The sequence below is a fragment of the Hydractinia symbiolongicarpus genome, chromosome 11 (assembly GCF_029227915.1).
Source record: "Hydractinia symbiolongicarpus strain clone_291-10 chromosome 11, HSymV2.1, whole genome shotgun sequence".
Lineage (NCBI taxonomy): Eukaryota > Metazoa > Cnidaria > Hydrozoa > Anthoathecata > Hydractiniidae > Hydractinia > Hydractinia symbiolongicarpus.
In genome coordinates, this window is record NC_079885.1 from 20,937,665 (window position 1) to 20,961,057 (window position 23,393).

Genomic DNA, 23,393 nt, shown 5'->3' on the forward strand with positions numbered 1-23,393 from the left:
ACTTTTCTTGCAGAAGGTGGGACAGTAAAAATGATACTTGAAACAACAGAAAACATAAAAGAAAGCAGTTATTTTTTTTAAAAGCATTAGTAAACAGGTAACAGAGTAAAAAAGACTAAAATATGCTGTAAAAATGTTTAGAAAAATAACACAGTATAAAAAAGCCAAAGAGCTGTTGCTAGATTAGAGGCAAGGTACCATTTCTAATATAAAATGTTGTGTGTCACTAAATACAACAATTGATGTAACGATTGATGTAGCACACAGTCACTAAACTTATCTTACCCAACCCAGATAACTAAACAGCCTTTACACGAAGTTTGCGGCTCTATCTTAGACACTGTTTACACGTACCCGACATGAAACTCATGAAATGAAATTTATTCTTAAATACATGGTGGCCATTGCACTGGCAAAAAAAATTTCCTTCAATAAACGAACATATAGCTTTTGATGTGTCATTCAGCTTTTTTATGCAGTACTTGTGCATATTATAAGCTGTTTTCATACCAGTATGAAACACATTTTGCGCTCACACGGTATTATCATGCTTAAAAAGCCCCGACATGAAATTTCATGCCCGTCCTTAAGACGGACGAAATCATGGCGGCATGAAATTTCATGTCGGCTTTGACGTGTGTACAGTAATAGGGTTTCCTTAAGACACCGAAATGAACTCATGTCAGCATGAAAAAATCCGTGTAAACGGGGTCTTAGTCATCAATCTTTAAACGGTTTCGGACGCAATAAAACCTAGTTAACCAATTAAAACCATCTAAAATTTTAATTTGCTTTTAAAATGTTCATGTGAACACAATTTACTCAAAAAAACATATTGCGCATGTTTAGCTACAAAGCTGCAGCGCATGTACAATTTCCACAATGACTGATTCACAGACCAACAGACTAAGAAATAGTTTTTACTCATCCCACTCCAGTTTGTGACACTATTTTTCACAAAAATTCAGAATGTAACCAATTCAAAAAAATTAGACCTTACAATCTAGAGAGAACAAACTTAAACCTCTTTAATAAATTAGTAATTTTAAACTGTAGTAAACGTCGAGTGAAAATTACAACAGACAAACAAACAAACAAACAAACAAAAAACACGTAAATACGGTCTTCGACAGCAACTATGAATACGATTAGAACGGACTTAGGTTTCAATACAACTCTAAGATCATCGTTTTAATATACCCAAAATTTAACCTAAATATTACATTCTGCGTAACGTTACCGTTTTTTTATTTTTTTAACAAAACCAACTAGGGAACGCCCTCAAGCCACTTTACTCCTTCTCCCCTAAATTAAAACACTAGAAAATTAATAACACGTTAAATATGTAAAATCCATACACGTAATGCAAATTCATATAAAAAAATCCTTAAAAATATATATTCAATATTCAAAAAATTGCTAAATTCCTTATAATTATTGTCTAATGCAAAATTCAAAATGCATGACTAGTTATGCGCTGCGAATGCTGATTCAGCAATACGGACGATATCTCTTAACATTTTCACATCTTCACTTCTACCCACCATCGAAAATAAAAACCCACAATGTACAGTCTTATATTCTAACAACGTAGATTCCAAGTTCTGACCTAGCAGCTTATCATGAAACATTTTACTGTCACTGAGTAATACATCAAATTCACAGGATAACAATTTTACCGGGGGGTAATTCAATGGAAGAGTCTGTGTAAAGAGCCCAGATACAAAAGGAACGAGGATCTGGTCCATTACACTTCTTGGGATATTGCATTTCCTACGGATTACTTCGGAGTCACCATTTCGCAAGAGATCAGATAGCTTATTGGTGAGGAACAACTGAGCGTATTTATCCGTACCAGTTAAAAATACAGAAGTTAATCGAGATAGCAGTGATGGAGGAAGGTATGTTGAATAGTTAGCTGCGTCTTGATAGGAAGGGGTACAAAAATCAGCACACTGCAACAATGGATTGACTAATATCTAAAGCAGAAAGAAAAAACTTAAAGGTTTTACACTGTGATATTTTTATGTGCGAAAGTCGATACTTTTTTTATAGGAAGAATTCTAACGAGCACAACGAATCAATATACACATATATAAAAAATATAAAAATATACAGAAGTCACTTGGAAGAAATTGACGTTAAAAACTTTATTTTTTTAGTGTCGAAATAATTCATATACAGCTGTGCGCACAGACGTAAATAGAAAACACAAAGAAAGATTCTAGATGTACATCCGCCTGGATTGTTCGTTTTTATTACTCTTCTCGTATTCCGCGTATTTTTTAATAAAAAACTTCACAAAAAAATCATCAGAAACATGTATGAATGTTATGCGAAAAATAATGTCATTCTATAAACACAAATAAAAACATCAAAAACATTATAAGAGACATGTATAAATGCAGGGCAAGAAATAAACTCATTCTATGACAATGAGCGTCCAGGCGGTATAATTAAGAATCATGGTTTTAAACATGACTAGTCGCTACCATCTTTAACTCATGCATAGAAAGTTGGGTATTATAATACAGAATAACTTACCTGCACTTTCACCATCTCTGAAAGATGTGGATGATTTTCTGCGAGCTGAAGACAAGTCCACGCTACGAGATTGCCACCAACACTGTCTCCGCACAAGACAATGCCATCAGTGTTGATATTAAATTCTGAAGGATTGGAGAGTATATAGTGAACTGCTTTATAACAGTCATCATGCGCAGCTGGATAGGTGTGTACAGGAGCAAGACGATAGCTAAAAGTTGAGGCTATGTTTTAATAAGAGGTACAGGTGAAGTTTCTGATGTCATACAGCTTAAAAAAAAGATTTTAGGCCAGGGCTTAAGACTAGCATTTATTTTGTCCATTAGTTAAGTTGACTTTACCAATCAAGCATCTATTTTTGTCTAATGGTAGCCTAAAAATCCAATAATAATCAACATAGTTTCCTTCTTCTTTTATTACGTCAAAGATGCTCTTTCGTTATTACAAAGATCATGTACGTTTGTGCACAAGAAATTGCAAGAAATTAACGTTGAGAGAGCTGTTTAATGTCATCCGAAACACTAAAATTTCACAGCACTTCCTCCAGCCGTCACCATGGGGCGTTCTCCAGGAACTTTCACCGGAATTTCCAAGTGGGGCCTTAACGACATTAATTTTAAATTCTTAGCTTACACCCTGTAGACGCCATATGGCGGTTAAGTTATGATTACACGAATAAAATCGTAAGATCTTAAAATTTAAATATAACAGTTCGACTATACAAATAATACAAATGAAGTTTAGGTCTTACTCTATAGATAAAACTAAAGCGTTTGTTTTCTTCGCAATAAAACCCAAGCACATGTCATATGGATCTAAAAGATAAATGGTTAAGTTGACGTTCTTATATCAATAATGCCGAGAAAAAAACACATCATGAAGTTGGCGTATTACTGAAAAAGACTGAGCAGTATATATGTCGTTCAGGAAAAATACCTAAGGGAAGAGAAATTTTGCTAACAGAAATGTTCGTATAACTCATTTTCAAGGTCAAAGCCAGCAATTAACGAATCCAACTTCCGCAAATTTTAAGTGAAATTAGCAATTCGCGAAAATAAATTTCGTGAAGTATTTTCTAAAATCTACAAGCTCTAAATTCTTAAGTAACCAAATTTAAATTTTTTTAAAAAATTATGATCGTGAAAGAACTTTTCAAGGAAACAATATATTTGTCTTAAATTGCGGAAGTATCTTGCACGAAATTATTTTGCTTACCATTAATTCACGAAAATATCTTTCGGTATATTCACTATTTCCGGAAACACCAGTCGCGCGAAAATATACTTCGCGATAACTTTGGGTCGCGAAAATTTCTTTCTTTAGGGTAAACAAAATAAACATAACAAAACAGACAAACAAACAAACAAAACAAGTTAAACAAATAACTTACAGATATGTGGTAAAATAAAAGCTCCGCCATGTATAAAAATAAAACAATTCTGTTTTTTGCTAGCTTGTCGATTGAAGTAAAAAACATCGACGCCATTAATCGTCATTTTTGATTTTCGTTTACATGGTACATTATTCCCCAAAACATACAAATCACTTCCGGTTAACCATGTTGTAAATTTTCCCTAAAGTTAAAGACAAGTAATTTTACAAGAATGTCTAAATTTTAGATGAGACTACAATCCTTAACAAAATATATCGAGTCAGTTGGCAAATTTCACAAGTAGTTACATAGGTCATTTTTAATTCACATCACAAGAACTTGTCAATGATTACATTTAGGATCTTAGTTTATTTGGTCAGATCTCGACTCTCAAAATGTGCTGATTATTGCTGACGTCAGCATTGTCAACTTTCCAGCATTTCCAGAACTTTGTGGGCCCTAACATGGATTATTTAGATGTGTAGACGTGTTTACTTTATTTCAATTATTCTCACTCATATATTTTTGTTTTTTTACAGAAATTCAGGAAATATAGGGTCAGAAAGCACAACATCCGCTCAACTAGACAACCGCCAAAGATATCAATCCTATTCTCATGCTTAACGCTAAGCAGAAAGGATAGATTCACATTTTCATAGTCTCTGGCATGACTCGGTCGGGTTTGAACCCAAAACCTTACGCACTGGAGACGAACGCTCTACCACAAGGCCATCAGTCACCTTCACGAGTCATAGAAAATAAGTACAACCTTATCGCGTCTATTTTACACGAAATCTTGGTTTCGTTCCAAGTTGTGATTTATCGCGATTAAATGTTAATTAATAAAAATTTATTCGGTAGCTTAAAGCGAAATATTTTTTTATGTCAATAAACCCTAAATAATTTATATAGTTAAGAATATGATAAAATTTACTAGAATTCGCCCGCTGCTGCACGCAGCTACCATCTTTGACTCGCTCAGAAACCGACTTAACAGCGTGACGAATACAGGGACACCTCTCTATAGTGGACGCCAACGGGGCTTAAGAAAAATATCTGCAATAGAAGAGGTGTTCGCTACATAAAACCTTGAAATTAATTTCGGGCCCCTGGGAAATACACGTTATAGAGCGGCGTCTGCTATAAGGTTTCACTATAAAGATGTTAGTCCAATAATACTCACGATAATAAAAAGAAGCTTCGTAATCCCCACCACAAATAGTCGTAACCGCAACGCATCCAGTCCAGATGGTGAATCTCTACTGTTAGAATGAAACGGTCTTGTTAATTTCCATACCACCAGTGCAAACAAGAATATAGCTACCACATACACAATCATTATATTACCTATAGTGAATAGAAAAATGTCAAAATTATAGAAAAGGGGGATACTCACAACATAAGCACGTCAGTGTAAAACATGCAAAAAAATATCAAAACTTCCTGTCAACAGCAGCAGTTTTTTACACATTATAAAACAGCGACAAAGGTAAAAATGAGCGTTATGTAAGACCCTGGATGAGTAGGAATTTTGCTACCTAGGTCCCAATTCTTCGGCCCTTTAACTTTCTTAATAATTTAACTAAAAATCTTCGCTGGTACACTGGATAAGTGAAACTTCCAACTAGTACCGATTTTTTTGTCCTATGGATAAATACGTTTAATGCAATGACTTTAGAGATAATAATAATAAAAATAATAATAATGATAATAATTTGAGAAAAACAGAAACATTTTCGAACACATTGTGGAGCATTTTGAATGGTCACAGCACGTTGGCTCTTAGCCAGTGAGATATTTTCACCTAATCTCTTTCAACGGCCCACTTAAACGATATTTTGTACCCTTAAAAGTCCCACATAACACGAGTATACTGTACAGATAAACAAGAACACGAAAGAACAAGATTTTTACTAGAATTGTAAAATAATTATTAGTTGTATTAATCTATTACTTCAAAATCACAATCATCCAAAATTTTGTACTTTCTATTCTTGTAGCCTTGCAAATCAGTTTCTCTTAGCTGCATATTATAACGATACAAATTCTCGATTATTTTTTTATTTTTTGGAAAGCCTGACATTTTTGCCAATTCGTCATTGTATTGAAACTGCCGATAGAACATCCTGTGAAAATACCTTGTTGGTTCACCACACAATAACCTTTGTGTCTTTTCCATTTCGATATCCTTGAGCATTTCGTTAAAAGATGGAAGACGTTTACAGCCAGAAAATATACTGCTGACATAAGCACACTGTTGATGGTACAATGGAAAAGGTATTATAGTCCAAGGAACACCAACGAATGCCATGGATGGATACATAATATTAAATAAATGTTTATATAAATTTTCAACAATTCGTCCGGTAACTTTAACACCACTGCTATTATCTAGAAATGGAAAATAATATTTATACCCTGTGCAGGGTATAAAAACATCAATTTCTGCTGTATTGTTATCTTTAAAGACAAATCGACCATCTTCAGTCACGTGACTTATGTCGTCCACTTCATAGACATTTAAAGGGAGTGTAGACTGCGTCTTATTACCACGGTGACTAAAATAAATCGAAGCGCATTGCTTTGACAACTCTAACATGATATCGCTTCCGGATGGTCCATCACCTAGGATTAACGTCGTTAAATCCTTAAATTCATCAGCATGACGATAGTAGTGACTGTGCATGGTTTTTCCAGTGAAATGCTGCAAACCAGTAACGCAGGGATACGATGGAACTGAATAATGTCTACGAGGAAGTAGAAAAACTGGATTTTGGAACTTAAAACGAGGATCTTGATTTGTGGCTAGATACAACGGAACGATTGCATTTCTTAATTAAAAGTGTTTTGCTGATCGTGACACATATTTCCCAAAATTATAATTTTTTGAAAAAATTAAAATTTAATCTTCTGACATTAAAATCAGAGGCGAGTTAGTACAAAAATAGAAAATGTGACAGCTTTTTTTTCTGCTTTATAAAGTTAAAACTTGACATTTTACCAAGTTCCAAGTGAAGATTTCGAAAATCATATTCACTTTCTTTAAACAAAAGAAAAAGGAAAGAAATTTATAGAAAAATGTAATAGTACTTTTTCCAGAAACAATTAAAAAAACTATTTTGGGCCCAAATTCAGTTGATGCTGCCTCTATTATTTTTTTAAAAATCCGAAATCGTCACATTTTAGCATTTTATTGATAAATCGGGTCCGGAGAAAAGCCGAGTTGAACGTACAAAGGATATTTAAAAAACATTTTAAGCTAAATTTGGGTAGCTTTAAGTCTGTTGCCTAGGAATTAGATTTTTCCCGAGTACGTACGCACAGACAGATGGAACTTAATTCATAGGTTACTTTGCTGTCGCGTGTGACCAAAAAAAACAAAAAAAAACAAACAAACAAATCATACCCGTTGCATATTACCACACCGTCAAAGACCTCTGACGAAACTTTACCACTGCGATCAGAGAAAAAGATTTTCCATTTCACAAATCTCTGCTCCTTCTGTGACATAAAACATGGAGATATTTGTGTCACTTTCGTATTAAAGCGAATGTGATGGAGCAGGTTAAAGTGATGAGCGTAAAGTTGAAGATAATCTCGGACAGTCGTATGGTGAACATACGATGAATCACTTTGTGGGAAAGGGAAATCTGGAAATGCCATTATTTCTTTCGGTTGATTTGTTCTGTAAAAGTGAAGAAATCTACACTTGAATGAGATGCAATATGCACTAGGAATATTTACAAAACACCACCACATAATGCAGTCAATAATTACAATACTGTCTTAATTACCTGTTCATCGATTCAACAAACAATGATTGGCAATAAAAGAAATTAACGAATTTTATTCCGGAAAAGCTATATCAGGCAAGGAAATCAGAGACAAGCCAAAGACAGTCAAAAATCAATCCTCTTCTCTCATGAATTTACTTCAATTTTCTTGCGACAATATCAAACCCATTGCAATACCCAAACAGATATTCTTAAAATATGCCACAACTACTATGTGAAATTATCCAAACTGTTCATTTAAATCCTAGAGTAGGAGGTATCTGAAGAAAATTGCTGGAAAAAATTTTTCTTAAATATGTAACATGTTTTCATCAATTAAGCTACCTCAGGTTCTTATACATACTTGAAAACACATCTTTAGAATTGTTTTTATCAACATCTTGATACACCCATGTACCACCAACACAGTCTTGTTGTTCGAATAAAATAGGTTTTAATTTGGATCGCAATAAATGTCTTGCGGCGCATAACCCTGCAGCTCCACTGCCAACCACACCAACTGTTTTCATTTACAAAATTTTGTTTTTTTCATCAAATTGATAAAATTGTTTGATGCATTGTCTAGAAAATCCATAAAAAACCTATCAGAAATTCATACACATTCTGTACATAGTTTACTGAACATTTAAATTATCAACCTCTTTTATATCAACGGCCTTTAGAATTATTATATAGCCTGTTACGTTACTAAAGACAGAAAATAGTAGTGGAAGTGGTAAAAACACAAATTAACAGATGCAGATCATTTATTTTAACAGATCCTGTTCAATCACTGCAATAGATCCTGTTTAATCACCTCAACAGATTTAGTTTAATTATTTTAACAGACCTAATTCACATACTACAACAGATCAAGTATAATTATTGCATAGACTCAGTTCGATTATTGCAACAGATCCAGTTCAATTATTTCAACACATCCTGTTAAATTTTTTCCATAGACCCAGTTTAATTATCGCAACATATCCAGCTCAATCACTGCAATGGATCCAGTTTAATCATTGCAACAGATCCAGTTCAATCACTGCAACATATCCAGTTTGATCTTTGCAACATATCCAGTTTAATCACTGCAACATATCCAGTTCAATCATTACAACATATCCAGTTCACTGCGACATATCCAGTACAATCATTGCAACATATCCAGTTTAATCACTGGAACAGATCCAGTTCAATTACTGCAACAGATATAGTTCAATTATTGTGAAATAAATGGCCAATATGTCAGAAATTTCCAACACACAAGCAAATAAAAAATATATTAAATTTATAATTTAAATATTTTCTTGTGAAAAAACAACAAAAATACACATTAGAATAATTATAATTTTTCTATTAAATATTGTTTGCATTAATTATTTTTTGCAAAAACAAGAACTGATCAAGGGGACATAAAAGAAGAGATGATAAAAATATTAGTTACAAAGAGGAAGAAATTTTAACAACTATTCCCCTACTTTTTTTTCATCCGTTTGACGAAGGAATTATTTTTTGTGATACTTCCTTTAAAGATACAGTAATATTTCCAGTTATTAGAAATTTTTTTGCATGGAAAAGTGAAATGAAAGTTACACAAAACCTGTAACAAAGCCCTGTGTGACGAAGAGTTTTTTTAAATTCAAGCGCAATTTAAGAACATATTTTTACATTATACAAAAATAAAGGACAATGGCAACTAGAAGACCAGTATTTTAATTTTATTTTTTTAATTTTTAGCTCTTCTTAGAGCAGCTTAAGGAAGTTACTTTCAATAATTCAGAATCCCAGAACAATTCTAGAATTAGCTCTCAAAAGTTATATTTTCAAGAACATTATCGAAAAAATTCCAGAACAATTCAAGTAATTATAGAACCGTTGCCCATCCTGTACAAAAGTTGTTGCAGGATTCATGTTCGCAAATGATGTTAAGGGCTCAAATTTGATTGGCCAAACATGTACGTCTATTTCACAAAAGATTAAAACTATGTATGCATCAATAAAAATCATAAAACTTCAAATTCTTTATTATTTAACACTCTGTAAGAACAATTCTTATAATGCTGTAGATTCTTCCTTCTAACCGTTGAATTGTATATGTATAAATCTTTAATGACTTCCGCGTTTCGATTATTACCTGACATTTCTGCCAGTTCATCGTTATATGAGAACTGTTCAATTCCCATCTGGTGAAAATAACGTTCTGGAATTCCAAAAGTCAATTTCTTAGCTTTTTCTTTTTCTGTATCAGCAGACATCTCTTCAGTTGAAGGTAGTGTTTTCTTACCTGAATAGACACTAGCTAGATAGGCACATTGTTGATGGAACATGGGCAATGGTGTACACTTAAAAGGCAAACCAACAAAAGACATTGAAGGGTACTTAATGTTAAACAGATGTTTGTACAATGTCTTTACTACTCCATCTGCAACACAAATACCGCTTTCAGAGTTCAAAAATGGGAATGCATATTTATAACCAGTACAAAGCAGTAGTACATGTGCTGCAGCGAGACTACCATCTTTAAATACAAACGATCCATCCTGTGACACAAAATCAATGTCGCAAACTTCTATAACATTGGAAGGAAGTTCTGCCTCGATTCTTTCACCTCGATGACTTAAATATATTCTTTCGCATGTAGTAGCCAGTTCCAAAGAAATATCTCGACCAGATGGACCCGCTCCTAGTACCAAAACAGTCTTCTTTGCAAAATCACTCTGTCTTCGATAGTAATGACTGTGGATAATTTCACCATTAAAATTATCCAGACCTTTTATTGTGGGATATCGGGGTTGTGAGGAATGACTAAAAATACATACAGAGAATTCCACAGCATCGGTTATTGCATGAAAAATTTAAAAGTTTGTAATTCACATAATACAATACACCTATCCATCAGTTGCCAAAAAAAATAAATAGGTACTAGTTGTTCGTTAGCTTGTGGATAAATCCACAGCTTTGCTTGTCATGCACATCCCAGCCGTCACTATTCCGTGTATTTTAGTAGCAATTTGGCTACCATTTTGAAAAGAATAAATGTATAGAGGTACTTCCCCGAGCATATGTATACACAGCATCAAGAAACTTGTTTCATGAAACAGCAGACAGATAAAAAATTCTTTTTCGCATTTTCGCCTGGCAACTCCTAATGTTTCTTTAATTTTTTAAGGAATATGGCAAAAGGCAAAGGTATTACGTATCATTTGCAGCTTTTATCTCTGACTTTAAATACAAACCTAATTGAAGAAACACCCATCTTTCTCATTAAACCTAATTTAGCTCAAAAAATTTAAAGGCCATAGAGAATCAAAAAAATAAAAAAGAAGAAACATGAAGAACCATGAGCTGTTACAGTTTTTTTAATAAAAAAAAATATTAAAACAAATATCTCTTGTCAATACCTACCCATTACATACAACAACAGCATCAAACTCTTCAGTTACATGGTTATCTTGCATCAGATTTTGTGACTGTACACGCCATTTGATAAAACTGTTCTCAATGGATTTCATTTGACTGGGTAATACAGATGTAACTCTCATATTAAATCTAATGTGTGGATATAATTTAAAATGCTCTGCATAACACTCGATGTATTTTCTCACAGCTGTATGATGCAGAAATGTTGGATAGTCATCGTCGAAAGGATAATCAGGAAATTCCATTACTTGCCTTGGAAGATTGGTTCTAAAGATGTTACATTATTATACATGCTCTTTAGACTCATGTTATAAATGCAATGCTAAAATATTTAAAATATTTTAAAAACAAAATAAACAAAACTAGAGATACAGTTAAGCATGCACAAAATTTATCAGTAACATCAAAGATGGCTCACAAACCATACTTTTTTAAATAACATATGAGACTTATATAGTTTCTGAACACGAGCAAGACTAAATTAGCCTATGGCTATAAAAAAAGCTATATATATCTTTAGTTGTTGTTACTGAAAATTAGCCTCAATAATACCAGAAAACTATATTCTTGAAAAATATTTTAGTTGTTTACGTTCCTTGGTGATATTTGCAATGCAAAATTATACTGATTTTTTCTATAAAATTTGTTCTCCATTTTCTTAATCAGAAAAAAATTAAAAAAGCCAAGTTCAAGATAAAATAAATGTACAAAACCACAATCATGTAACATTATTGTGCAACTGAAGCTGAATAAACAATGTTAAACTTACCTCATATTATCATACAGACTTGAAAATACATCTTTAGAATTGTTTTTATCAACATCTTGGTACACCCAGGTGCCACCAACACAGTCTTGTTGTTCAAATACAATAGGTTTTAATTTTGATTGCAGTAAATGTCTTGCAGCGCATAACCCTGCAGGACCTCCTCCAATGACAGCAACAGTTTTCATTATTTAAACTACACAAAATTACTAAACAAACTTCAGACACAAAATATTGAATTTTTTCAGTTTTAAACAAAAAAAAATGTGCAAACTTATATCTGTAGCAGCTCTACTGACACTTTTAATATTTACAACTCTGAATTAAAACGTAGGTAAAGGATTTTGGTTTTCCCTTCACACTAAGAATTTCGGAATGTTTGTATACTTAATTGTGAATTAAACATAATTTTCATAAAAGCTACATATTACATATTTTCATGCTACATATTTTCATGCTACATTTTTATTTATTTACATTTTTGTTAAGTTGCTATGTTAATAATGGCTTCAGGAAACAGAGAGTATGGTGTTACACAATCAATGTGGAAGTAACAAGAATCTTAATTCGTGCAGTCCAATGGTCTCATTTACCACATTTATAAGGTCAAGGTCAAAAATCAGTTCAATTAGCTCCCACGGTCAATTGTTTCACTGTTAAAAGCAATGCAACCTAGTAATATCGGAAAAATATCGCTAAATACATGTTGGTACCAATTGGTGACGCAACTGTTGTAACTCAATAAGTCAAGTATTAACAAATTTAATAAGATTATACTAAAAAAGTTGTTATTTATAGCTTCTACACATGCAGAATATTAATAAAAAAACTAAAGGCACTCAGACTGTTCATAAAGAAAGGTACTGGAACACACATAAATTTATATTTTAACTCAACCCCAAACAAAAGGAATATACACTGCTAATCATTTTACCTATTAGCAATTGCATTTACAGAAAAGAGCCGAAAAAGGCTACAGGAAAATAAAAACAACATTTGATTTTTGAATATTTATTTAGCTTTATAGGAAATGTTCTTAGATTCGAAATTATCATCTGGATCGAAAGCAGTGTTAGGAGCAAAAACATCAAGTGAAGTATAAGTTTCTCCATTCCAATTTGTTAACAGCACTTTACTTAATGGGTTTGGGAAAGATTCAGGACTTTCAATCAGCTCTAAATCACGATTGGAAGCATCCAGTCCTAGTGATTTTCTATTGAAAACCCTCTTTTTTTTTACACCCTGCACATCCTTGTTAACTTGACGACAACACTTTGAGCAAAAGCACAATGACTTTGTACAAGCAACATCTCCTCCTAATTGATACTTTAAGTTTTCACACATCTCTAAGTTATATATCTCACTAAATTGAAATTCAACATTTGAGACATCCATGAAATCCACATCGTCAAAATGTTTTAATTGCGAAGGCATCACACTATAGCAGTTCGTTCCTGCTTGTGTTAATTTCTGTTTTTCGTAATCCATAATTTTTTCATAATTGACTGCAGTTTCCTTTTTGTGTTTTTCTTTACATGATTCAATTTCTAGCACATTCGAAATCCACTTATCACATATTCTATGATATTTTGAAGTCAATTGCAATGGTACAGATGGTATATTATTGGTTAATGTTTTCCGGTCTATGTAGTCAGTATGCGAATGTTGTTTCCTGCTGTCTGGTTCTGATGTACCTAATTCATAATTAAACCTTTGAAAATATAAATCACCAGCAAGTGTTTGTTGAACAATACAACAGGAAAGACATTTCACACTCTTGTCCAACTCTGATACTGCTAGTCCCACTAAAGGTTGGTTAATTCGTTGACGTATATTATTCAATGATAACTTCCAATTGTTGCAGTGTATTGTCCAGTCCCGGGGAGAAGACAACTACAGAAACAAAAATTTTGTGTATATATCATGCTAGGAATGAAGAAAAAATTATACGAAAAGTCTTACTGTTTATGAATTTTTGTTAGCATTAAAGATACTGTTGAAAAATATTATTAAGGCGTGAGTATACGAAAAAAATGTTTTTTTTTTGAAAATTTTTTTTTCAGTGATTAGATAGAAAAAGATTTGCTTCTTAAAATGGTGCAAAAATATTTTTAAAAAAATGTATTTCGGATAGATTATTATCCCCCAAAAATTTTTTTTTCATAAATTACTTTTTTGTTATGCGATAAAGAACAAATATTTGTTCACACGTAATCATCTTGGGTATTAATTTTTACTACTTAATTATGTTCAAGGTTATAAATGATAGCCGACTCAAAGAGGAAAATGATTTTCGTATGTAGTTAAAAGATTCTTTTGAAGTTTTTCTCCTATTTCTCATAAGAATGTTTTCTTTTTCTTTTTTGTCTTCCGAAGTTGAATATAATATACTGTGAAAAACATGGCAAAACCAGTTTATAAGTTATCAGCGAATAAAAATGTCCTATCGTCATAAAGCTTTTATATCATCAAAAAGCTTTTATATCATCCAAAACAAAAATATTTGACTTGCCAGCTAAAAGAAGATTAAAGCAAAATGTTTCTACTGCCGATCGCCAAGCTAGCACTAGTCGAAAAGATTGTTGTTTCTAGAGTTTGTTTTTGTTTTACCCATACTCAACTACGTATAATTGCGGATGCGAGCGAACACGTGCAGCATAAACAGAAGATGTGAAAAAAACCTATTAACAAAATGGTCATTACCATAGTAATCAATTATTATGCAGAAGTATAAGATTTCTGTAAGAAACCTAAAAGCTCTTTTTCACAGTGTTAAATTTTTAAGAGAGTATCACTTACGTTTTAAATCTCTTTTACAAAACTATAAAGAATGTGGGTTGGAGAGCACGCTTAGCGTGGAAGAGGAATGTTCGATCTAAAATAGCTCTTTTTTACTTCTTGAGAATGAGTAGAACGCGAGTTATGATGGGTTTTTTGACAATTAGAGGTTAAAAATTGTGAAAAAAAAATTTAATACTAAATAACTCCTAAAGTAAAAAACATTAAGAAAAAATTAAAAAAGCGTTTTTAGATCAATGTCTTGTGATCACAAAAAAGCAAACAGCAAACTTGAGAAATTAGTAGTTTTGTAAAAGAGATCGCATTTGTAGGAGAGGGGTCATTTTTTTTCGTGTCTATTAAACCTTCAAATTTTATTTTTTCTTAATAATTTTTATAGCATTATATAAGTAATCATATAGGCTTTCTAAAAATATATACATTAATATATCAAAATAAAGTTTTGGTGAATTAAAAGCATTTTAAAATATCACACCTTTTTTGTATACTCACGCCTTTAAGAATTAATTTTTTAAGGACAAAGAAATAGTAATATCCAAAATTTTTCCTGTTGCGAACAAACTTATGACTTAAAGGAAAAAAAATATATATATAGGATTTCAAGTCAACAACATTGCAAAAGTTTTAACACTACTGTAAATGATCGATGATGCCCCTGGGAGCTTATTTGTCAAAATGGGTTTTGGGGGAGGGGACTTATTCGGGAGGAGGGGTTAAATGGGAGGGGGACTTTTAAAACTATGCAAAAATCTAGTGTGCTAAAAACAACGATTTTATTAAACACAACAAATCTTTCTAAAAGTATAATAGTAAAAACAAACACTAATCAATCTCAATACAATGGTTGGAAAGAGAAAAAGGGACTTGTTGTTCCAGCAAAGTATGTTGCTTTGACAGGGAGCAAGATATTCGGAAACATATTGTTCGACAAGTTAAAAAAAAAAGAAAAACATCCTAACTTTGAATTGGATATTGTAACAACGAGTGTATTAATTACTTCAATAGTAGTATTTCCTCAGTCCCTGTTAACTATATTAAAATTACTGTGAATTCAAATAAGCCCTCATGGAGGCTTATTCGGGAGTGGGGGCTTATTTGTCAAAATTGGTTTGGTTTTGGGGGAGGGGGCTTATTCAGGAGGGGGGTTATTCGGGAGTGGGGGCTTAATCGATCATTTACGGTAAATTAAAATGGTAAATAAATTTATACCTCAAACAATTTTGAAAGCACAAAAAAACAAACAGCCTATCAAGATTTAAAGGTGTGGTCATCTCGTATCTACAGAAATGTAGATATAACTAAAAGCCCTATTCTTCATTGTGTTTATGCATAAAATAAAAAGTTACAGTCATAAAAAAAGGTACTCTTGAAATAAATATTTTTCCTAATTAATCCCACAAAAGACAAACATACCATCAATAATGGCTCCTTTACAGTTAACATTCTTGTATAACCCATTCCATGTTCATCTTGAATGATATTATTACAAATTTGCATGGAAACGGTTTCACTGTCCTGATAGCTTGCTACAGTAATCAATGCACTGTCATCTTGTAAGGACATAATATCAATATGACGAGGGCAGTGCTTCATGTAGTGGTTTATTTTTAATACTGGAGTTTTTAAGAAGCGTTCATCATTAACAATTACTGACTGGTCAGATGTAACAAAATAGTGATGCAGATTCAGTGGACTCCTAGATATAGCTGGTGACAACTTCTCTACTCTGTTTAGATACTGGCAGGGAAGCTTTAAATGTTGTACGGTTTTTAGCTGTGGTGTCTGAAAAGTAAAAACTGCTTTATTCAAAGAAGCTTTATTACATACAAGTTCAAAATTATACACAATGCATTATTTAATGAAACAAAAGAAATAGCAAGATAAGCTTTCAGCTTCACTAGCTGTAAAGTCTTATAGAAAAATCCACTACAAGTAAGTAGCTTCAAAACTTTATTGAAATAATCTGTCCAAAGACTATAAAATATGATTTAATGCTTGTAAACAAAGATTTATATCCTAAATCAGGAAATGGATATTTAAAGACATCAAGTGTTCACTCCTTTAGTTTCTCAGATTTACAGAGTTCAGCTAAGGTCTTTCCATTGACCACTCCTAAAAAAATGCAGATTGTTTGGACTGATAAATGTTGCTGATCGCCTACATTTCAATATGATATGTGAAATAGTTGCAAATTTCAGGGATGCAAAAAAAATCATAAAAAAAAAAAATCACACAAAAATTTAATGCAGAGATACCCACTCTAAAATCATAGCCCATAATATCATTTTCAGTTACAACTAACATTGTCTCTTGACAATTTCCATATAAGCAGCTTTGCCACAGAACACTCTCTGCAAATGAATCACTTTGAACTTTAACATTACTTGAATCTCCTGCAAAAAATATAAAAAAAAATATATGCACTATGAAGTCAATACTTGTTGAAGTCACAAAACTGAAACTTTTGTTATTTTATTTTCAGTGACATTTTACTAAACCTGACAAGAGAGATAGAATTAAACAGAAAAATAATACTGCAATTTGACTAAAAAGTACATCACAAGAATCTTCTGACGTTTTTCAAGAAGTTATCTGGTTCAACAAAAAAAAAAAGAAATATACAATTGTAAGTTTGTAAGTTTTTTTTGTAATTTTTATCTCATTCCTTTAAATTTTGAAATACAATAACCCTGTTAGTCTGAAAAATAAAATGAGAAGTAACATTTCTAACCATGTTGCTTTTTAGCACAGTATATAAATTCAACACAATCTAGAATTTCGTTTTTTACTACTTTAATTTAATTTTTGACTTGCTGGGTGGGGAAGTGGCTGGGTGAAGGGTCTCCTTAAGAGACAAGAGAGGAGTTGAACGTCCTCCACCATACCTTAGTTTAAAGGGGTGATCGTGGAAGTCCCATGAAATGCCACATAGTGATGGTGTCACTTTAAAAAACACCCAGTTCGGTCTGTGAACAGTTGGCGCTAGGAAGGGCATCCAGCTGTAAAACAATGCTAAAACGTTTTATTAATGGCCGTAAGAATAGTTGATCAGACAAACTGCGTAAACGGGGCTGGAACTCTAAGGAGTGAAGGTGTCGCGCACGGTAGGACAGATGTCAGGTGTGAGCATCGTCAGACCGTTACCCAGCTATCACATCACAAGGTAGATAACACTAGGTTGAGGATGGCTAGTGTAAATGTTGGTACTCTGAGAAGGTAGAGCAGGTGAAGTAGTTGAAATGTTAGAACGTAGATCTGTTGATATGTGTTGTGTTCAGGAAGTCAGGTGGAGAGGAGCTTCAGTGAGATTTGTGGAAGGTAGGAGGGCAAGGTATAAGCTTTTTTGGATTGGTAATAGTGATGGATATGGAGGAGTTGGCATATTTGTTGCAGAGAAGTGGGTAGAAAAAGTAATAGATGTTATGCGTGTTATTAGTCGTATTATAGTGATAAAGTTTTTGATAGGTAATAGGATTGTCACTTTTCTGTCAGTTTATGCTCCACAGTGTGGACTCAGTGAGGAAGATAAAGATAAGTTTTATGATGAGTTAATAGCAGTCACATCAAAGTTTGGAGACACTGAACTTGTCATGGTGGGCGGCGACTTTAATGGTCATGTTGGGAAGTCATCTGAAGGTTATAGAGGTGTGCATGGAGGGCATGGATTTGGGAGCAGAAATAAGGAAGGGGAGAGATTGCTTGAGTTTGGAATGGCAACGGACATGGTGGTTTGCAACACATCATTCAGTAAGAGACAGAGTAGGCTGATAACATGAGTCAGGTGGTTGTAAGACACAGATAGATTACTTCCTGGTTAGAAAGTCAGACAAGAAAGTAGTGAAGGACGTGAAAGTTATATCGGGGGAAGAGTGTGTTTCCCAGCATAGGTTGCTGGTTTGTGATATTATCTTGAAGAGTGTTAAAGAAGCCAAGGAAAAGTACAGGCCCCGTCGAAAAGTCTGGAAGCTGAAGGAAGAGATTGTAGCAAGACAATTTAGTGCAAAAGTTCAGAAGTTAGCCTACAATAGTCAATGTGATAGTGACAATGTTGAAAGTACTTGGACTACTTTGAAGAATTGTCTTCTAGAAGCTTCTGATGATACCTGTGGGTGGACGAAAGGACCAGCTAGACATAGACAGACCTGGTGGTGGAATAATGAGGTTGACCAGTGTATAAAGGAAAAGAGGAAACTTTGGAAAGAGTGGAAGTCAGGTGGTAGTAAAAATATTTACTTAGAAGATAAGCGCCGCGCTCGTACAGCAGTGTATAAGGCAAAATCAGAAGCAGAGAGAAACAGATTTGCAGATGTGTTAAGAAGGGAAGACCAGCGCAATGAGGTATTCAAGATAGCAAAGCAAATGAAGAAGACTAATCAAGATGTTGTAGGTGAGAAGTGTATACGTAATGATGAAGGTGTTTTGGCTAGCACAGAGGAGAAGAAAAGGGTAGCTTGGAAGAATCATTATCAGAGGTTGCTTAACACTGAGTTTGATTGGGACGAGGATAATTTGTCTGTTGGTGATGTTGTAGAAGGGCCAGCTATGCAGATCAAGACAGAATGGGTAGTGGAGGCTATTAGGAAATTGAAGATATTGAAGATATTGGAGTTGAGCTTATTACAAGTCTTGCTAACCAGATTATAAAGGATGGTGCTATTCCGAGTGAGTGGAAGTCGAGTGTAATAGTGAATTGTTTCAAGGGCAAGGGTGATGCATTAGAAAGGGGTAACTATAGAGGTTTGAAGTTGGTTGATCAAGTAATGAAAGTTATTGAAAGAGTGATTGATAAGTTACTTAGAGAACGAATTAATATAGATAAGATGCAATTTGGTTTTGTTCCAGGGCGTGGCACTACGGATGCAATATTTTTGCTCAGACAGATTCAGGAAAAGTATTTAGGAAAGAGAAAGAATCTCTATTTTGCCTTTGTAGATTTAGAAAAAGCTTTTGATAGAGTTCCACGTAAAGTTATTTGGTGGGCTACGAGAAAATTAGGTGTGGATGAGTGGCTAGTTACAATGGTACAGTCTATGTACAGCAATGCTAGAAGTCGTGTCAGGATTAACAATTCACTTAGTGATGAATTTAGTGTAAATGTTGGTGTACATCAGGGTTCTGTACTTAGTCCTTTGTTGTTTATTCTAGTCTTAGAAGCGCTGTCGATGGAGTTCAGAACAGGTTGTCCATGGGAGCTAATGTATGCAGATGATTTGGTTCTCATAGCAGAGTCGATGGAAGAATTAGTTAAAAAGTTTGAGAAGTGGAAGAAAGGACTAGAAGAGAAAGGGCTAAAGGTAAACACAGCAAAGTCTAAAGTCATGATTAGTAGCATTGCAGCCAAGTGTGACCTTGTAGTTGGAAAGTGGCCTTGTGGAGTTTGCAGGAAAGGGGTTGGTAGTAACTCAATTTTTTGTCAGACTTGCAAGCATTGGGTACATAAGAGGTGCAGTAGTATTAGTGGAAGGTTAAGAGCTGACATACAGTTTGTATGCAAGCTTTGCAAAGGTGAGATTATAGAGAATGAAGTATTTCCAGCTTTAATGATGTACAACAGTGGCTCGTTAGAGATAGTTGAGAACTTCTGCTACTTAGGTGATATGTTGGGCAGTGAAGGGGGTATTGGTAGAAGTGTTACTTGCAGGATAGGTTCTGCTAGGAAAAAGTTCAGAGGGTTACTTCCTTTGTTGACTAGCAGAGTCCTGTCAATTGAGGGAAAAGGTAGGTTGTATGAGGCCTGTGTAAGAAGTGTTATGTTGTAAGGTAGTGAGACATGGGCAGTGAAGCAGGAAGATCTTGACCGTTTAGAAAGGAATGATATGAGAATGGTTAGGTGGATGTGTAACGCCAGTCTAAGAGACAGAAAGAGTTCAGATGAGCTATGAAGCAGGCTAAGTCTCCGTAGAATTAAAGATGTTATCCAGATAAGAAGATTGAACTGGCTGGGGCACTTGGAAAGAATGGAGGAGGATAATTGGGTAAGAAAGTGTAGAGACTAGTTAGTTCCTGGGGCAAAGCCCAGAGGCAGACCGAGAAAGACTTGGCAGAAGGTTATAAGGACAGACTTGATACAGAGGAAGTTGAGTTTAGATCTAACACAGTCTAGATCAGATTGGAAGAGGGTCATTAATATACCCCGTCCAACCCATGCTAGCATGGAAAACGGACGTTAAGCCGAGAATGATGATGATGATGATACCAATTAGAAATAATAAATGAAGCAAACAAACTGATGACTACAAAACAGAAAAGTTTCCCAGGGCCTTTTTAAGATTTTCGAAACTTACCAGGTATATACCATTTCTGGGAGACTCAGGTTTGTTATCCTAAAGATTTTTTGTTTCTGGAAAGTACGAAGTAAATCAAAGTTTTTAAAAAATCTTTTTAGCTCTTTGTTTTTGTGAAGTAGAAATCAGGCAAGGTTAGGAATATCACTACATTATATCCAGTGCACTTTTCTGAATATTTTAGGAGCAATGCAATGGTCAAACCCCGATAAAGTTTAGAACATTTGATATTTTATTGACAAACAGTTTTATTTAATTGAGTGTATGTTATACTTTAATGTAAAACCTTCGCAATTCAGCTAATTTGCTGAAGTTTTAAACGCTACAGACATAAATTGTTGTGGAAAATTTTTTTTGTTACTTCTCCCTAAGAAAACAGTGTCAATTAAATATATACCATTAAAAGCAGTTACACTTCTGTCAGATGCAACAATCATTATCTCTTCATGACATGCTGGATTTACAACACTGGAATGGATTAATCCATTAAAAGAGAACTCTAGAAATGTCCTGATTTCAACTGAGTCTTCTGAAATACACTAAATAGACAAAATAACAATAATATATGCACATCAGTTTTCACAACAAAATTGAGAAATTTAAAGAATTGAGAAATAAATGCCATTCTCCCTTCTCTAGTTACAAAATTAATGATCAGAAACAATTTATTGAAATTCACCAGTGACTGATTCTTTCACTAGTCTATTGAGAGTGAAAGGACTAGACCAGTGGTCACCTGTAAAGCACTTGCCTAATAAAGTGCCTATGTGTAGGCGCCCTATTAGGCTGTAAAAAAGAGATCAAACTTCATGTTTTCATTATTCTGATAATTTGTGATGTAAACTTTGATTTGGATAAATTTGGATAAATTTGGATGTTTTATAAATTTTTGTCATCACAATTGAAAACAATTTTTTTCATTTGTTTCTAAGTTGACCATCCAATTCAATTTTTTTTTTATAACTCAAATATGGCACACCAATAATTACTTAAGGGCAGCGTAATTGAAGACAGAATAAAAAATACTTACTATGTCAAGTAAAGTGCAATGGTAATCTCCTCGCACATTTACGATAAAATTGCTATCTCCAACAAAAGAAATCTCATTCACTCTGTAGTTAAGTTGTTTCACCGCCATTTCTTTTTCCTGCAACAAAATATTGTTTCCTGATGCTTTCTCATTTTCGGGAACAAATATTTCTTTTACAACAACATCACTTTGCATTACACCTGACAAACAAACCAAAAATAATCGACCAACACATTTTAACATTACCAAACAGTTTCTTAAGCTACTGTTTTGTTCAAGATCAACAGCATCAAGAAATAAACTTTCATCAGTATATTCAAGTAAAATATTTTTCGGTATATCACTAATAAAATCCGATAAAATACCCATGTTTAGAGCATTATTGGTGTACCATTTTATCAAATTAGATGGCATGTTTTTTCGATACTGCAAAGAGTGATTGATGGCAGGGAGATTTCTGTTTAAGTATTTTTTTAAAGAATCTGACATCGGCATATTGGTAGTACATTGATGTAAGCTTTTGTGTAGCAAGTTGTGGTGGGAACTTCGAAACCAACAATATTGTTTATGATAAACAGACTTTTTTGAAATAAGTGTCGGAAAATAACTGGTCCGAAGTATATCATTCAGATCTTTGCACAATGAGTTGTTTGGTGGACCAAGAGGCAATGTAGGATGATAAATGGTGAACTTGGAATGTGATATTTTATTTGGAATTGACTTTCGAGTAAATGAAGCAGCAGAATTAAACTGATCAACAGATATATTTCCAATACAGTCTGTCCCAATACCAACACCCAATATCTTGTTTTCAAGTTTTGGCAAGGCATAGAGGTACATATCTGTTGTGCTTTTACTTTCACTCATTTTGTAATACCGTCTTTTTTCTGATAGAAATAACAAATTTTCAGCTGCAGCTTTTAACCAATTGAATTATCTATCCCATAATCTTTACTATATTCCAGAGTAACATCTATCACAAGCCTGCTTTGGAAGTGCTAATATTGCCCAAAAAGCTGAATATAAAGATAGACCAATTTAACTCATTAAAACAATATTATACAAAGAGAAAGATTCTACACTTGCCATCAATACAAAAATAAATTTTAAAAAAACACTAAAATTGTTTTTGTCAGCCCTATATTTACAAAAGTGTAATAATTTTCCTTAAACAAAATAAAATGTCTTCCAGAAATGCACAGAAAAAAAGAGATGTTATGCTATGCTAGTACTCGAATAGGCAGTAATATATTTTTCTAGCATCAAAAAAAAGGATCTTCTTTTGTCTTTTTTGGAAAAAGGCGACTGGTTACGCATTGAAAGAAAAGATAGTCAAAAAATAAGGGGCCTGGGACAAGCAAATTAGTGTCATTACTTAGTATTATTATAGAGATGGCATATC

General features: G+C 33.5%; 4 protein-coding genes across 8 annotated transcripts; 1 reads left to right on the top strand and 3 right to left on the bottom strand.

The window, feature by feature from the left end:
• Positions 1-55: 55 nt before the first annotated feature.
• LOC130614715 (uncharacterized) lies at positions 56-9,276 on the bottom strand. Of its 5 annotated transcripts, XM_057436155.1 has the most exons (6): positions 6,055-6,306; positions 5,100-5,263; positions 3,935-4,118; positions 3,296-3,359; positions 2,545-2,755; positions 56-1,979 (listed from the first exon to the last, which is right to left on the bottom strand). In XM_057436155.1, the coding sequence occupies exons 1-6, from the start codon at positions 6,161-6,163 to the stop codon at positions 1,467-1,469; spliced, it is 1,245 nt and encodes a 414-aa protein (XP_057292138.1). In that variant the 5' UTR covers positions 6,164-6,306; the 3' UTR covers positions 56-1,466. The 5 variants fall into 5 exon arrangements, with proteins under 5 accessions (XP_057292138.1, XP_057292137.1, XP_057292139.1 ...); XM_057436154.1 differs by lacking the exons at positions 56-1,979; positions 2,545-2,755; positions 3,296-3,359; positions 3,935-4,118 and adding exons at positions 7,323-7,601; positions 8,035-9,276 and having other exon boundaries at positions 5,121-5,263; positions 5,871-6,663; XM_057436156.1 differs by lacking the exons at positions 56-1,979; positions 2,545-2,755; positions 3,296-3,359; positions 3,935-4,118 and adding exons at positions 7,323-7,601; positions 8,035-9,276 and having other exon boundaries at positions 5,138-5,263; positions 6,055-6,663.
• Positions 9,277-9,432: 156 nt separating this feature from the next.
• LOC130614714 (uncharacterized) lies at positions 9,433-12,110 on the bottom strand. The gene is made up of 3 exons (XM_057436152.1): positions 11,882-12,110; positions 11,098-11,379; positions 9,433-10,497 (listed from the first exon to the last, which is right to left on the bottom strand). The coding sequence occupies exons 1-3, from the start codon at positions 12,064-12,066 to the stop codon at positions 9,696-9,698; spliced, it is 1,269 nt and encodes a 422-aa protein (XP_057292135.1). The 5' UTR covers positions 12,067-12,110; the 3' UTR covers positions 9,433-9,695.
• Positions 12,111-12,873: 763 nt separating this feature from the next.
• On the bottom strand, positions 12,874-23,007 carry LOC130614713 (uncharacterized). The gene is made up of 5 exons (XM_057436151.1): positions 21,992-23,007; positions 21,359-21,500; positions 16,937-17,070; positions 16,091-16,459; positions 12,874-13,771 (listed from the first exon to the last, which is right to left on the bottom strand). Exons 1-5 carry the CDS (start codon positions 22,856-22,858, stop codon positions 12,890-12,892), a joined length of 2,394 nt encoding a protein of 797 aa, XP_057292134.1. The 5' UTR covers positions 22,859-23,007; the 3' UTR covers positions 12,874-12,889.
• On the top strand, positions 17,672-19,259 carry LOC130614717 (craniofacial development protein 2-like). Its single transcript, XM_057436158.1, has 2 exons — positions 17,672-18,782; positions 18,839-19,259. The coding sequence occupies exon 1, from the start codon at positions 17,917-17,919 to the stop codon at positions 18,451-18,453; it is 537 nt and encodes a 178-aa protein (XP_057292141.1). The 5' UTR covers positions 17,672-17,916; the 3' UTR covers positions 18,454-18,782; positions 18,839-19,259.
• Positions 23,008-23,393: the final 386 nt, after the last annotated feature.

Coding starts and splice junctions, on each gene's coding strand:
- LOC130614715 (XM_057436153.1), bottom strand. CDS start 8,219: ATGAAAACAGTTGGTGTGGTTGGCAGTGGAGCTGCAGGGTTATGCGCC. Junction 7,602..8,034: donor AGTATGTATAAGAACCTGAG/GTAGCTTAATTG, acceptor TCACTTTTACAG/AACAAATCAACCGAAAGAAA. Junction 6,664..7,322: donor GGTGTGGTAATATGCAACGG/GTATGATTTGTT, acceptor ACTTCCTCGTAG/ACATTATTCAGTTCCATCGT.
- LOC130614714 (XM_057436152.1), bottom strand. CDS start 12,066: ATGAAAACTGTTGCTGTCATTGGAGGAGGTCCTGCAGGGTTATGCGCT. Junction 11,380..11,881: donor AGTCTGTATGATAATATGAG/GTAAGTTTAACA, acceptor TAACATCTTTAG/AACCAATCTTCCAAGGCAAG. Junction 10,498..11,097: donor GCTGTTGTTGTATGTAATGG/GTAGGTATTGAC, acceptor ATGTATTTTTAG/TCATTCCTCACAACCCCGAT.
- LOC130614717 (XM_057436158.1), top strand. CDS start 17,917: ATGTTAGAACGTAGATCTGTTGATATGTGTTGTGTTCAGGAAGTCAGG.
- LOC130614713 (XM_057436151.1), bottom strand. CDS start 22,858: ATGAGTGAAAGTAAAAGCACAACAGATATGTACCTCTATGCCTTGCCA. Junction 21,501..21,991: donor ATTGCACTTTACTTGACATA/GTAAGTATTTTT, acceptor TTGTCTATTTAG/TGTATTTCAGAAGACTCAGT. Junction 17,071..21,358: donor AAGTGTAACTGCTTTTAATG/GTATATATTTAA, acceptor TATTTTTTGCAG/GAGATTCAAGTAATGTTAAA.